Here is a 17,025-nt window from a genome sequence, read left to right as displayed (position 1 = left end):
CATTTACATTTTTCTTCAAAAGGTCACTTTGAAATCATCCTGCTTCTTTAAAACCTGTTTGTATGCATACCTGTGTCTACGCAAACTTTAGTTGAAGTCTAGTGAAATCCTTTCATTTCCTCTCCTAACTAATCAAACATGTATAGCTTTCAGGCACAGAATTTGGTAGTAGAGCGAAATAAAATAACTTATCAAGGTAAAAAGCAAGCTCTCAAGATTAATGCACGTGCCATAAATCATATAACACCTTGACATTCACCCCCTGATCCCTTTCTGTGAATGCTTGTGTAACGGAGGATGGCCACCCTGTTCAAGTGGTATTACCCCAGCAGGACACTATGCTGTACCTCTACAAGTCACTTTAGCAGGGTCGTGTATCAGATCCCCGACCCAACTGTCCTCAGCTCTTGGTGTGTTTTTTGGAAGACACGGTGTCCGTGGAGCTTGACACACACTGCAGTGTTTTTTTTAATTCAGAACATAGCGTTGGCCTTAAACATCTACCACTGACTTTTAGTATGCTTAAAGGGATAGCTCACCCAAAAATGAAAATTACCCCATGATTTACTCACCCTCAAGCCATCCTAGGTGTATATGACATTCTTCTTTCAGACGAATACAATCGGAGTTATATTAAAAAATGTCCTGGCTAATCCAAGCTATATAATGGGAGTGAATGGCTGGTGAAAATTTAAAGCCCAAAAAAGCTTCCATCCATTATAAAAATACTCCACACGGCTCCAGGGGGTTAATAAAGGCCTTCTGAAGAGCAGCCATGGGTTTTTGTAAGAAAAATATTCATATTTATAACTTTATAATCTAAAATAACTAGCTTCCGCCAGATAAAGCTTGGAAGAGCCAGGACATTTTTTTAATATAACTCCGATTGTATTCGTCTGAAAGAAGAATGTCATATACTCCTAGGATGGCTTCAGGGTGAGTAAATCATGGGCTAATTTTCATTTTTGGGTGAAATATCCCTTTAAAGCTGCAAGACGCAGTTTATGCTTCTGAAACTTTGATAAATAGAGGAACGGAAAGATAATAAAGAATCGTCGTAAATTAAAATGACATGACATAAAATAATAAGATAAATCTGAGACCACTTGTGAAAATGCTTGTTTTGCATTTTTATTATGTAATACATAATTTTTCACGACTTATGTTTTTAACTAAACTATGGAGGCTTGTTTCCGCCACAGAATAAAAATAAAAAGATAATTCTGACGATTTATCTCAAAATTCGGACTTTTTTCTCAGAATTGCATGTTTATATCTCTAAATTCTAACTTTATAACACAAAATTGCGAGTTTATATCACGCAATTCTGAGAACAATTTAATTGCGAGATGTAAACAGTTGCGATGGGAAAAAGATAAGATAAAATTATGAGAAGTCGCAATTACCTTTTTTTAATTTTTAATTTAGTGTTTTATTCAGTGAAACAAGCCTCTATACTTAACATATGAGTGAAAAGTTAAATTGAAAAATGAATATGAAACGGTTCCCTTTTTATTTAAATGAACCCCTCCATTTTTTGTGAAACTTGATGATCATGTTTTCCAGTATGATTTGAGAATGAAATAAAAAAGCATTGTTTGCTTCATGATCAATGTCACAGTGTTGGCTTATTTGATTAGTAACCTAGAAATAGCGCAGAATCTTAAATATTTCTTCTTAATTTTTTACATCATGTTTCCTTTGTTTTACATTTTTTCAAATTTCTCAAATTATTTCCAGGTTTTATTTTGATTTGTGAAACTCTTGAAACATTTTCCATGTTTTCTTTTGTCTCTTCTGTGCATTGTTTTTAGCGTCTGGATGAGATTATGAAAAGAACTCGCAAAACAGATGCAGGAGACAAGGTACGGCGCCATTCTCATTTAAAACGGCCTTACTGTGGCAGTAGCACGGCTCCAATTTCCTCTTGCGGATCAAGAGCTCAGAATCTAATTGTTTCCTTTCCTTTTTCTTTTTTTATCTTTTCATGCAGAAAGACACAAAATCTCCATCTCAAGTCAATGGAAAAGACTCAGATTCTGACATGAATAAAGGTATTAAACTGTTTAAGAATGTTAGTATAAATAACATTCATATCACTACTTTACTACACTACTGAATCATTTTTAATTAGATATGGGATTCAGTACACATTTAGTTCTATTTGAACCTTCTGTGTAGATCTGTTTGAATCAGCAACATGTTACGTCAGACTCGCACAACACTTAAATGTCATTGAACATGTACCATATTTTTTTATCATTTTTTGAGTCAACTTTTCTTTAAGAACTGTGTAAATAAAAGTACCCACATCTCCACCCCCTCCAAAACTCCTTTAAGATTAAGCTTGTATTAATCTGGGAGATGGCTGGGAGATGGATTTGTTGCTCCATGTAGTCAATCGGAGAACACTGCACACTACTGCTTGTTACTTGCGTCACTGTCGAAGATCTGTTGCTGTTCCCTTTGTTTTCTGTAATGGAGTATGAAAATGGGCATAGCAGCATGGTAAATCATCACACTCCATTTACATAGTGCTAGATGCTTAGCAGCTGTTTTTCTAATTAGATAACTGGATGAAGGCCTTTAACGAGTCTACTTTTATTCAGCAGCCAGGATTGTTCCCATTAGCCCCTTGAAATACCATCAGTATTGTTCATTGTTTGGAGTCTGTAAGAGATTTCTTAATGTTTTTGAAAGAAATCTCTCCTGCTCACAAAGGCTGCATTTATTTGATCAAAAATACAGTAAAACAGTGATATTACTGCAATTTAAAATAGCTGTTTTCTGTTTTAATATATAGTTAATATCATATCTCCAGTCTTTAGTGTCACATGATCCTTCAGAAATCATTGTAATATGCTGATATTTTTTAAACCAGTTAATATTTTTGTGGATACATTTTCCCAGGATTCTTTGATGGGAAAAAGGTTCAGAAGAGCAGCATTTATTTGAAATAGAATGTTTTTGTAACATGATTAATGTCTTTAATGTCACTTTTGTTCAGTATAATGCATCCTTGCTGAACGAAAGCATTCACTTTTAAAAAAGGAAATCTTACTGACCCCAAACATTTGAATGGTAGTGTAAATGCATTTACAAAAGAACACACATTTTCAGAGCAAACTCCTATTATGTATTAAAATATAACAAATAGCTGATGTAAACACAATGAGCACTGGGAATCAGGAAACAATTCCAGATGAACTGCTGAAATGTTTATTCTGCCAGTTGTACAACCATCTGGGAATGGAACATTGATTTGGCAAAGGAACGCTAAAACAAACAAGATTGCCATTTTAAGAAACTATTAGCATGACATTCTGTCTTTTTCCTAGCAGCTGCTGACTACCAGCCAAGCACTGCATTGAAACAAGATGGTGTGAACGAAAGGTAAGTCCTGTGTTCAGGACTACTTCCATTTTTGTTTTCTGTCAATTTCCCCAGAAATGACTTTTTTTCTCTTGGCCGTCTGTTTTCTATTGCAGTCTGTCCGTTCTTGTGGTGAACGGCATTCAGCCTACCAAACACGAGAATGGCCTGTCAGCAAAAGGGGAGGCGTCTCACTTCGAAGAGATCCTTCAGCTGTCAAATCACAACAATGGACGGGAGAAGTCAGAGACTGAAAGAGCCGACGAGCCAATCATGTCGTTTGAGAGAGATGAATCATTCCTTAAGAAAACAGCCCCCATTAAGCCTCAGCATGTGGCAGGTGAGCGTCTAAAGAATCTCTTGTGTTTCAGTGTCAATCTCTCATCAGATAGCAGTGAGAACGACAATAAATCTGAACATTATTACCTTTTCACGGTCCTGCCTTAAAGGAGTAGTTCACTTTCAAATTAAAATTAGCCCTTGATTTACTCACCCTCAAGCCATCCTAGGTGTATATGACGTTCTTCTTTCAAGTTATATTAAAAAATATCCTGGCTCTTCCAAGTTTTTTTCCAAGTCTTCCAAGTTATATGATCATAAAATCATATAAATTATTCACATTTCTTTTGTCGGGGAAGAGTCGTTGTCCTTGTCTTTCTGGCTTTTTTTTTTGCGCCTGGAGGGTTAATGTTGTCTCAGTTGCGGGGTGTCATAGTGGCCGTACATCGCCCTGCGGGTGCGACAGGCGGGGGTAATGGGGTGAAGAGCCTGGTAGGTCTTGGCACAAAGCCGAATTCCTGAAATGGTGTCAGGAAGACCTGATCCGGCCTTGCTGGCACCCAAGACTGGAAACAGGACCCCTTGGCTTAGCTCTTCAACCCCTGTTCCCTCAGCCTGGGCAGCATTACTTGGTCCCGCTCCCCTCAGCACGTACCTCCACCTGTCCTCCTGCAGACAGCTCTCCAGCCATAAATCATCTGCAAAGAAAACACAAGGGGGTTCACCTCATGCCATGCCAGCTCTCGTAAACTGAGATGAACGTTTTTAATCCAGGATCTTTTATCCGGGATCTTTGCATTGCCATATCTGGAGCGCTACTCTTGTAGCGTTAAGTATAGAATTATCACTGACGTATCATGTGACTACTCAGATAGATATGTCAATGTTCTCAACACAGATACAGTGGGGTTTTTTTGTGCACTTTGCTGGGAAAAGCATGGTGTACCATTCTAAGTTGGTTCAAATATGCTAATCCAGTTAAAACTGGCCAGTACCAGCAAACCAAGTTGACTGGCTGGTAGTCTAAATCAGTAATTTCTTGAGCAGGTTCCAGTCGGTAGGCGAAAATATTTAGATTTTGCTTAGTTTGTTCCGCTTAGGTTAAATAAGTGTTTGTTTTCCATCAAATGTTGGATTGAAAATATTAAAATATGTGCATTTTGTCCAGTCTTTTTTACCCACAACATTGATTCTTTGGATTAATGTCGATTAAGGTGCCTTAAAAAGGTTGGGAACCGTTGGTCTAACTGATCATCTTAACTAACTTGGACCAGCTATGATGAAACCATAAAAGTACCAGCTAAAAGTAGGGATGGGCACGGGTTTCCGATTATTGATCATGAAGAATCATTCATGATCAAGAAAAATTGATTTTTAAATGTTTTTTTAAATGCTCACTAAGTTTTATTTGATGAAAAATACAGTAAAAACAATATAAAAAATAAAAAAATGTTGAAGTTGAATTTCAGCAGTCATTACTCTAGTCGTCAGTGTCACGTGATCCAAGAAATATCGAGCTCAAGAATCTTTTCTTATTATTATCAATGTTGAAAATGGTTGTGCTGCTTAATATTTTTGTTCAAAAGAACAGCATTTTTTTTTTTTTACATTATAAATGTCTTTAATGTAACTTTTGAGCAATTTAGTGCTTGATGAATAAAAGTAATTAAATCGTTTACAAAAAAATCTTACCCCAAACTTTTGTAACTTCAAAATATTTCACACCAAATTAAACTAGATGTACCGCATCGCGGTACAAAATATGATGTAGTATATTTTAGTGGCCCCCGGGGACCAAACGAAATTTTTCCTTAGAAGTCTAGTGGGGCTACATGCCCACCAAATTTCATGTTCCCCGGTGCTTCGGTGTCCCTGGTATTGTTGACGAAAAATTTACGGGGGCCCCAGCGCGGGGGGGGAAGTGGCCCCCGGGGACCAAACGAAATTTTTCCGTAAAGGTCTAGTAGACCAACATACCATAAAATTTTCTTCATCCTCGGTGCCACGGTTCAGGTAGTTATTTAGGAAAAACTGCATTTTTTGGGGTTTCGGGGGGGCCCAGCGCGGGGGGGGAGTGGTCCCCGGGGACCAAACGAAATTTTTCCTTAGAAGTCTAGTGGGGCTACATGCCCACCAAATTTCATGTTCCCCGGTGCTTTGGTGTCCCTGGTATTGTTGACGAAAAATTTACGGGGGCCCCAGCGCGGGGGGGGAAGTGGCCCCCGGGGACCAAACGAAATTTTTCCGTAAAAGTCTAGTAGACCAACATACCATAAAAATTTCTTCATCCTCGGTGCCACGGTTCAGGTAGTTATTTAGGAAAAACTGCATTTTTTTGGGTTTGGGGGGGCCCAGCGCGGGGGGGGAGTGGCCCCCGGGGACCAAACGAAATTTTTCCTTAGAAGTCTAGTGGGGCTACATGCCCACCAAATTTCATGTTCCCCGGTGCTTCGGTGTCCCTGGTATCGTTGACGAAAAATTCAGTAAGGTGACGAAAAAAAAAAAAAAAAAAACCTTTGACAATCCCTATATGACCGCTTTCGCTAGCTACGCTAGCGGCGGTCATAATGATTCATCATGATTTCGTTCAAATTCAAATGATCTTTAAGATTTTTACTATTTAAAAAGCCCTAAATGCTATTTATTTAATTTTGTCATGCATTAAACTCTTACATTTCTAATCTCCATAATCTTCCTGTGTCCTCCAGAGGTCCTCTGAGGGCATAAACTGATGGATGAAGCCTTAAATCTGCAAGTCCCTCAACACCGTCTGCCTGAGGGACCGGTGGAAAGAAGCACAGCATGAAAGAGACCGGTGCCAAACCCAAAAAACTGTCTTCTGTTTAGACTGTACAGAGCAACCCCACTATCAGAGCCTCTCTTATGGTTCATGATGGAAATTACAAGGAAGCTACAAAACAATCAAGCTGAGCTAAACGCTAACATTCACAAGGTTCACCATTCATCAAGACATTGACCTCACCCATTCTTTCTGATCACCACAGAAAGAGGTTTTTTTTTTTTAAAGGTTGTGACAAACATTAATTAATCCTTGTCGTTATTCATGCTGTTATGGGTTGAACGCAGAAGTGTTTTGGGTGTTTTATTTTTTAATGTTTAGTTATTTAACTTGAAAAGAATTGTAACTACTGGGTACAATTGTATGTGAATAATGTAAATTGGATCATGGGAGGAGAGATCTGTGAATAAACAGAATGAAAGGGACTGCCATGCCTGAACTCCACTGTTTCAGAGTTTTTAATGTTAGAGATGTTTTAATTTTGTCTTATAGTAAAATATTTTTAATACCAGTTACACCAGATTAGTGCTTACTGCTGAGTTACCTACTTACATAAGAAATGTGTAATATCCAAAACATTCACCATGCATGCACATGCAACTGCAATGACAAAGTTTGCAACTCTAAAGATGACTGCAAAGAATTGTGTTGTCACTAGAGTCTTACCATAATATTCCTGGTTTTCTTGTTGATAAAATGCCTGGGTCTCAAGTTTATGCCTATTTATAAACCAGAACAGATCGCCGATACCCAAAGGCGTCCTGTTTAACTCCAAATGATGGCAATTTATAGCCACTCTGGAACTTTGTTATACCGTGAGAGCGCAAACTCTTGGCGTAATCATTTTTTGTAGTGTTTTCAATCATGGCCAACTCTTGAGGAGCTGAAGCTGTGTGCATATTAATACAGAATGGTTCTGAAGTCATTTTTCCTGAAAAAAAGAGAATATTGATGCCTTTATTTATGTGCTATAAACATTTGGTTTACTCTATCAAAGAGGGAATTTATGTTGTGAAAATTTCCCTTTAATTTCATTCAGCATAATTATTCTTATTTGTGCTGCAAAAAATATTTTCATAATTAGTATTTTAGCTTTTACTTAACATCCTTAAAAGTATGGATGCACAACATATCGGCCATGTTCATTTTTAATGTTATCGTTATCTGCACAGTAAGAAATTTTTGCTGGTATATTAAAGCAGATAAATAATGGGTTATTTAGACACTTCAGATGCACTTTTGAATTGCTTGAAATATGATTGGAATCACTTCAAAAAAGAAAAGAAAATGCATTTAAGTACAACATGTGCGGTGCAAGTCTGTCATATATAATGAGAACTTTAGAATTTTGTGCTTGGGACATGACTTTTAATGGTGAGATTTTTGTGTTTATAATCAGGCTCTCAAAAATTATAGAAAAATTTGGATTTAGATTTATCGGCTTTCAAATATAAAGGATTATTTGTTATCGGTATAGGCCAAAATGTTCATATTGGTGCATCCCTACTTAAAAGGAGATCAAATTATATTAATATCTATTATTGTGTACGATAGTACGTTTTTTATTCAAAATTGGATCTTGAATTAAATGTATTTTTATATGCCATTGGCATTTTTCCTTATTGCAAAGAAAAAAAATGTTTATGCTTAAAAATAATTCAAAATATATTCTCTGAAAACAAGTCCTAATGTCTGATGCAATTTTAAAGTGATCATATTTACAGTTTTTTGTTGGACCACTACATTAGATTGCTTTATTTGCAGCTTAAATCTAGGTGATATTTCGATGATGATCTGTGTTATAGAGGTAATGCATATCCTTTTGGGAAATCTAAACGGGTCCAGGATGGCTCAGCTGTCCCTACTTATGCTTTTCCAGAAGGCCATCAAGTAATGAGTTAAATGCCTGTTCCAGACCCCGGGCCAAGATCACATCCCTGTGACCTTTGTGCACATGCTTTGGCACTCTTACCATCTGTATAGCATGACATCTAAAACCATCACGATTCATGTCTCTCTCTTTCTCCCTCTTCCTAAAGCTTGCTCTCAGAACTCACTTAACCGAAGATTTTGCATTGTGAAGCAAAGGTTCTTGTTGGCACTTTTTGATTTGTAAGGTCAAACTCTTAGTCCTGTTCGTTACTCTACTCTCATTTGGTGGGTGTTTGTAAGCTGAGAAACAGACTTCAGTAAACAGTGTGTAACCCTGATCTTTGTAGGAGTTTGGTTTTGGTTTAGTATTGTTTATTATGAGACATCCGCCATATTCATATACAGCAGAGGGCAGCAAATCAACATGTATGTATGGACCCATCGATCAGATTTCTCTCACCCGAAGACATTCAGACTGGTTGCCAACATTTACTTTTCTTTGCTGCCTCCGTTTCAAAGAAGAATGTGAAGAATGGGACTGGCTATATTTTCCAGCCCATCGTTCCTTGTAACTTTAGATGGACCCATAAATGGCGGGTTTGTTTCAACATTGTGTTGTTGCTGTGGGGATTGCTCCAATTGCAGGAACCGCTTGTGTTGTCCTGCAGGGGAAAATAAAAGTCTATTTTTAGGCCGATGTCAGTGGCTAGAGAGTTATTATAGCATAAAGGCAAAGCCAAGGTGATGAATTAATTCACAAATGATGAGGAACAGTGGAAGGATACAACTGGCATAAATGCAATGGAAATGAGAAGACAGAGGTTCTTAGTAAGGCACTGTATGTCACTGCTGGAATGGCTTGGGTGTGAGATGAATAAATGCATCATAACGATTTTGACATGTTGATTTATAGCCTGTTATCTCTTCAGGGCCATTCTGGAGTTCCTCTGCTAACACCCAGTGATGATAGGTCAATCTAACCCATGAGATTTACTTCTCAGATGAAAGCTGTTTTAAACAGGTTAGTCAAGCTTTCTCTTTTGTTATCTTTAAGGAAGGCCATTAACTTGCTATTTGTTATCCATCCAACTTTATTAAGTTTAGCTGAGATGTGTCCATCTATAGCTAAGAGTTAAAGGGTTCGCCCAAAAATTCAAATTCTGTCATCATTACTCACCCTCAAGTTGTTCCAAACCTGTATGAGTTTCTTTCTACTTCGAACACAAAGACAAATATTTTGAATGAAGAATGTCGGTAACCAGACAGTTGATGTGCCACATTGATATTATAGTATATTTCTTCCATATATGGAAGTCAATGGGGAAAAACTGTAAGAGCAACATGCTTTTCTGCATCCAGTCAGTCAGTTGTTTTGTTTCTGAATTTTAGAATGATTCGCTTGAGTGATTAAGTCAAATCACTCACTCACTAATACAGTATGTGTGCTCAGTGCCGCTTCATTTTTCCACTAACATAAGAACTTTTGTGAATCGGAATGTGTGCAAAGGATTGTGGGTGATTGGATAGGAAGGATACACCTGATGCATCCTTCAAAATAAGGTGAATGAAGGGCCGAAAGGAAGGCATCAAATTGGGAAGAACTCAGTCAGGTTTTTCATTTCTGAAAGAATCATTGTTTTAGAATGAAGTGGATGAAGGATGATTCAATGACTCAATCATACTGACCTTCACTGGTTGCGCTCAGGAGTGAATCATTGTTTTTGAACGAATCTCTTGAGAGAATAATTCAAAATCACTCACTCATAAAGATAGTCACTGGGTAACCTGCATAAAGGTTCACTGAAAAATCCACACCACATCAATCAGATTGACACAAAGAGTGACGCTGAAAACACAACCAACATTGGAATTTGGTATTTGTAGCCGTTTTGTGAAAATTAGTTGCTAGCTAGTCTTAAACATCTAATATAATGTTGCTGAAAGGCAAACATGCCATATGTACTGTCACTTTTCATGAAGTATAAGGGTTATCGAGCGGTCAAGCTCTGTGGTGAGTGAACATCCACTGTTCCACACTGTGAGTTTCTACACCATCAAAGGACTTCAAACAAACTGCTGTCCCCAGCCCTATTCCTCTCACTCACACTCACCCTCAGCTGTCTTATCTCCCAGGCAACATGTCCCCTTCCCACAGCTGTTATCGTACAATGGCATATTGACGCGAAGGAGCACAATGACTGGTGCTCAAAATAAGCCCATTGGAAATTGTTTTTGGCGTTTGAGTGCTGAGGAGTTTCCAAACAGGCCTGTTTTGCAGTTCTACAGAGAGATGAGTCTTTCACTACAACTTTGGACTTTCTGGTGTTCTCACTCTAATTCATATGATCTTTGAGGTGTTTGGCGAAAGGACCACAATAGTAGGAGGTCAAAATCTTGGGGGTGGCGAAATTTGTGGTAATGAGCAGCTGGAGGTAAATGGGCAGCAGCTGGATAATCTGTACTTTTGTTTTCTTCATACATTCAGGCGTTGGTTGGCTTTGTAATCAAGAGCCTTTGATCGACACCAATGTGGCTTGCCCTTGGGAACAACAGTAGATCTATTCTGCCTTTGGGAATCCACATTCTTATTTTCATAAGTCATTGAGCCTTTTCATGAGTGAAAGACATACAGTGTGACTCACACATTTTATTTATTGACTTTTTCCTTTTTACTAAGAGTATAATAAAGAGCAGACATGAAAGTGGAGAAACTGTTTTTTGAAAGAAGTCTCTTATCCTCACCAAGTCTATATTTGATCAAAAATACAGTAAAAATACTGTGAAACATTATTACAATTTAAAAGAACGGATTTTAATTGAATATATTGTAAAATGTAATTTATTCCTGTGATGGTACAGCTGAATTTTTTAGAAGCTATTACTCCAATCTTCAGTGTCACATGATCCTTGGGAGATTTGGTTGGATTTGGTGTGTGTGTATATATATATGTATATATATATATATATATATATATATATATATATATATATATATGTATATATGTATATGTATATGTATATATATATATATGTATATGTATATATATATATATGTATATGTACATATATATATAATGATTGTTCATAACTTATTAATCAAAGTAAGAAAGAGTTACGAGGTAGAAACAGTAGGACTGTACCATGTGTTTTCCCCGCTCTCACATCCTGAATGATTTGAATGCAAAGGATCCGTGTCTTGAACATGCATCATACCTCAAATACATCAGTGTCTTCAACTCTGGATTCAGTGTTAAGTAGCATTAAGGAGCAATCAGGATAGAGGATCCAGTTTTGCTAGCTGGCTAGAGAGTCTTTTTTATCACAGCAGGAGAACAACAGCTGTGTCACTTATTTTATTTTCTTGAGTTGAGAACATTTGCCACGTCACCTCAAGTGTATTAAAGGCTATGGCGAGAGAAAGATTCATGGTCAGCTGTAAACCATCTTGATTGGCACTGGAGTGTTGTTGCTGGCTGGCCTGGAGGAGCTTTGACTCATGACTCAGTGAAGATCAATCCCACCATCAGCTTCATTTGAGACCAAACAATTCTATGACCACTCGGTCTCTTCTTAACAATAGAGCTGTCTCTCATTGTGCCGTGCAAACCTACTATTTATATTAAACAGCAATATTAAACAAACATTAGTGTATTTTTGGACAATAGGTATATCACTAGGATTCTGTTATTGGAAGCATTTATATAAGGGTGAATACATTTTTTGTTTTTAAATGTAAGTGCCAAGTTATTTGAAATGTGACAAATGTATTTATGATTCATTTTTGCTAATCTTTCCCACACCTGATTTTTAAAAAATTATTCAAAATCATGTTTTAAAACAATATATTTTGAAAATCAGATATTTTGTAAAGCATATATGTAATCATATACAGTATTATGATCATAAATATCACACACACACACACACACACACACACATACACACACGTATATATATATATATATATATATATACATATATATATATTTTTTTTAACATAACTAACCTTGCATTTTAATAAAAGATTGAATAATATTTAAAAAATAATTAAATGATTATGCCAAAAAAACTTTTTACCCCACACTCTTTTTTTTTCTCCAAAAATGTAAGCCTATAACTGTGATAAAAATAAATAAAAAAATCTCCAAACTGTTACAGCACTAAACTTTTAATCTTTAATTAGATTTGACATTTTTTAATAACTTAATATATCCAGAATAAAATGAGTGCCACATCATTGTGTCCGCTATATACTTACCTGTACTATACTTGTATATACTGTAGGTCTCTGTTGACCTTCATAAACCTAAGTCTTTCTTATGACACTGAAAGCTATCACCAGTGCAAACACTAGAAAGAAGTTTGCATGACAAAAAGGAACAAAACCATATGTCCAATCAAATGGTTTCCCCCAAGATGTAGGCTACTCATGTAAACACTCCCTTACTTTCCATTCTGACCTGCTCTCAATTTTTGAGTGATAATGGCTTAAAAAATTAAATGATCCCCTTTAGTACAAATGTTGAATAATCTATCACATATACTGTACATCCACTCAGATGTTATATAGTCTACCATTTGACAGAAATTGCAGTAAATGATATGCTTGTGTTGGGGAAGCCATACTTTGAAACTTTACTAAACAAAATGTAGCTCACTACACTGAAGCTATTTAAGGGGCAAAGTATTTTTTAAATATAAAACTATATATTTACTGACGATTTATTCATTTAATCAGAGATTTGGTTATAGAATGAATGAGCTCACATGAAGTCTCAAGGTTGGCATGGCAGCATCAAACTTGAAAAGATAAACCTACAATTCATACAACTACTAAAAAACTAGAATTAGTGCTAATTTAGGCCTATATAATAATATATAATTTATATAGCTAAATTGAAATATAGTGAAAATCAGCATTCAGAGCAATCAAAATTCAGAGGTTTTACAGAGTGACGTTTATTGTGGTCAAAGCTGTAGGCATGATGGATCTGGATCAGCATTAACAGAAAGCTTATTGTAAGCTCTTTTGTCATGGAAATATTGATCTGCCAGAAAAGTCTAACTTTATTAAACATTATAAGATGAAAAGGGTGACATTTTATTTACAACAAACTAATAGAAAAAAAGGAACTTTGCAACATTATTGTGTGCTTGGTATAGAGAAATAGCAGATGGCTTTGTCTATATATTTCTGGATATTATATCTCTATCTTCTCCATAGCCCAGAGCACTTTTCTGTTCTTCCCTTCTCATTGCACTGGCATGGCACATCTTATTAAAATAAACTCGCATCTGGACACCCACCATGGCAACAAGGTCTTTTGCAACGAGTCAGATTTCTTTCAAGGACTGCTATGATGACCTAACCGCATTAGCCTTCGGCACGATGAGAGAAACCTTCGTTTATAACTGAGATGCCAACTATTCCGGATCTACTTAACATCTGCAGTGTCCTTGGTTCTCATATCCCTTCCCAACATTGTGTTGCCTGTATTCATGGCGGCTTCATGTTAGAATTAGTTCAAATTATTACAGCTTTATATCAGGCTCCTTTATGAGAAACATATAAATATATAATAGTGTTCAAATCCTTGCAATCACTATGAAATATTTATGTTTTTTAATTAAATTGATAATATAGGATATATTATTCTAACAAAAGACCAGATCCACATCAATGCAATACAAGATTGTGATTCAGACAAATGTATAACAATTTAATGCATCCTTGGTAAATATATTTAGCACTTTCAGAGGGTCAATGCTGCAAATATTTACACAAATTTTTGTTCATGGGACTCTACATCCATGAACAAAACTAAATTTGCTACCAAACCATCTAAAATATATAGACGCACCAGATCCACATGAATGCGAGGCAAGGTTGTGGCTAACCATTGTATGCATTGCCTGCGCATGATTGATACGATCAGCTTCAAATATAATTTATAGCTGAGAGTTCAGTTGGGACTTTTCTGCTGCCTATGAGGTTCCTTTCACGAGCAAGTAATATGGTTTATTGATTCTCATCCAACGTGACTTTGGCAACCATGCCATGTTTCCAAGAGGGGATTTTTCTTTGCTTTATACTTCCTTTGTAGGTTCTTTTGCAGTTGACCAGAAGACAATGATATTTATAGTTTACATCATGTTTTGAGAAAATATGTGAATGCTTGTCATATGAAGCTGCTCAATTCAAAGGTTAGGATTAAGAAAGGAAAGTGAGAAAATGGGTGTAATGTATACGCAATGGGGAAATTACTTTTAACCGAACCCAGTGTCAAACCTTCATACAGGGTTTAACAATGTTTTATGGGAAAGAGCCTTATGATTTGACAATGGTGTCACTTGTCTGCCCAGCTGCTTTGGAAAGCTGGAAGCTTTGCGCTCTATATTTTTGGGACAGCCACCATCCTCTCTCCGCTTACCATAAGCGGGTGCCAAGAGTAAAATGGAAATTAGGTGAATGCATTTGAAATCAGAGCCGGCAAATATGTTGCATGTTTGTGTATGCCGTGTGCATGTCATTGCAGGGGGTTGTCCAGTGTGAATTGTTGTGATACGTGTATGTAAGACGAGATGTGCTGGAGACAGAATGGTAGCACTCCATTTGTTTAACTTTGGAAGGCAACAAATAGCCAGAAGAGCAAATACTGGTGAAAAAGAGACTAAAGCAGAACAGTGCACCCATTCAAACCAATAATTTGTCCTGGCACCATTTGTAAAGGGTAGAAAATGAGATCATTGAGTTTTGGTGTTTGAGCAACGATGAACAAAATATTTAACAAACAGGAAAGGTTTTATTCTATTATGCTATTTGAAAGTTTCCTAATGTTGTTTTGGAGTCTCCTACAACAGGTTTACATGCATCAAAGGTAAAAAAATATGTGCTCTAAGCGATGTCAGGCGTATTTTAAGCCAAAACATTTTTGTCACATACAGCAAACATCTCCTCACTATCCGCTAGCTGCCTGTCCCCTGAACACACTGTAAAAAAAAAGCGGTCTCTGTAGACAGCCCAGGCTCCACAAACGGCAAGAAAAACAAACTGGCCCAGCCTGGACCACGAAACATAACAAACAGTGTTCCAGCCAATAACCGACAAGAATGATTTGGGGGTGGGGGTTGGGGGGCGTGCACATGAAGGGGGGTGTGGGGAGTGGAGGAGAGAGAAGCATGAAGTGGGAAGTTAGCTAGAGGAGAGATGTCCTAACAACGACTAACGTTAAAATGTTAAAATTCTTGAGAATTTTGATATGGCCGACACACGACCAAAGAGACGACGTTCAGATGTCTCTATTATGAGACAAATGAACAAATAACAAAGAATTTTTGGAAAGTTTTGTTTGGAAATACTTTGAACGTCAACAAGAAGTGACGTCACCAAACATCGGTTAGAGCACCTTTAACATGAATGACTGATGTAACATAAACGTTGGTAAAACAAATCTTGCTCCATCCTTTGTATTTACTCAAAGTAGTAAGAACGACAGACAATCTGCATTAATAGACACAGTTTTAGGTAATAGTGGCCCATAGCTGCTTAATTAGCTAAAGTTTTTTAGCCGGTTATCCGGAAACTCACACAATATAAAACACAAAACTGTGTATTTTGAACACCTGGTAAAATATACATCAATGATTCTTCATACTTACAGGTTGTGATTCTGAGGAGCAAGTTGGTCCAAATAAAATACTGACCCATATTTCAAGAGTCCCGCATTGAACTCTCAGATTTGAGAAGCAGTCTTCAGTAAAATTACATTTGAGGGCTGGTCAAGTTGAGGGCGGACAATGTACAACATAGCATTATGCGGGCATTATGCAAATGTATCTTCTAGTGACGTAGAACCGCAAAGCAGTACTATTCGAGTGAAAAACGACTCGTAAAGGCGTTTCAGAGTCGATTCTTTTGGGAGACAACTTTATTTATCGTGCACTTTACAACTTTGCAGAACGTTTACATTCACAAACAGCTATATTACACACTGCATGAAAGGGAATATTCGAAAAACCATAATAGGGGCACTTTAATTAAATTTTAGCTGAAATGTTTTTACTCATAATAGAGATTCAGCTAATATAATTTATGGGAAGCCTTTCTGTCTTGCAGTTGTTGCTGTAGGGAAATTAAAGAGCCATGCCATGTTTTTTTTTAACCTGAGGAATGGGAAATTTGAAGAAACACCTTGTGCTCTGAATCCTACCTTGTTCCATGCACATTTGGCCTGGTGAAGCCAAAAGCAACGGTGTGGAAAATGCTGGGTTCTAGCCTTTAAACTTTAGCTTTTGGTCCAGGACTAAAAAAAATGTACCAGAAAGTACAACAGTATTAGGCTATGCATATTGGAGAAAGGTGCCTGTATATTGCCAGACCAGCCTTTGAGCCTCATAAGGTTAGGTCTAGTTTAGAAGACCTATGATTTCCTTTACAAAAAAAAAAAAGTTTACTTCTTTTAAACTAAAAATAAGAACTTAAACTTTCAGTCTATTTTTGATAAATATACTTAAAATTACACTTCTAAGCCTGAGTCTTAAGTATATTTGGCCTATACTGTCAGGGTTCTGTCACTTCGGTCTGTTTATTCTTGGTTTGGTGACAGATCTGACACTTCTTCTGTCTTGTTGTGAGTGTGAGGTTCAGATTTTGCTCGGGCCATATTCTCTTCTGTCTACGTGAGTTGTTTTGTGTGCGAAGC

At 36.9% G+C, this 17,025-nt stretch overlaps 1 protein-coding gene across 5 annotated transcripts in view; it reads left to right on the top strand.

Annotated features, from left to right (window-relative positions):
* map7d1a (MAP7 domain containing 1a) overlaps positions 1-6,888 on the top strand; it is a 42,664-nt gene extending 35,776 nt beyond the window's left edge. For 4 of the 5 annotated variants that reach the window (XM_081389307.1, XM_081389305.1, XM_081389306.1 and 1 more), the window contains 5 exons: positions 1,815-1,865; positions 1,994-2,054; positions 3,339-3,393; positions 3,489-3,712; positions 6,360-6,888. In XM_081389307.1, coding sequence (XP_081245433.1) covers positions 1,815-1,865; positions 1,994-2,054; positions 3,339-3,393; positions 3,489-3,712; positions 6,360-6,370 — 402 coding nt within the window. In that variant the 3' untranslated portion in view covers positions 6,371-6,888. The remainder of the gene's footprint in view (positions 1-1,814; positions 1,866-1,993; positions 2,055-3,338; positions 3,394-3,488; positions 3,713-6,359) is intronic. The other variant, XM_081389308.1, reaches the window with a different exon arrangement.
* Positions 6,889-17,025: the final 10,137 nt, after the last annotated feature.

This window comes from Scardinius erythrophthalmus, assembly GCF_964197995.2.
Source record: "Scardinius erythrophthalmus genome assembly, chromosome: 16".
NCBI classification, from domain to species: Eukaryota; Metazoa; Chordata; class Actinopteri; order Cypriniformes; family Leuciscidae; genus Scardinius; species Scardinius erythrophthalmus.
This window is presented reverse-complemented; position numbering and strand designations above follow the sequence as displayed.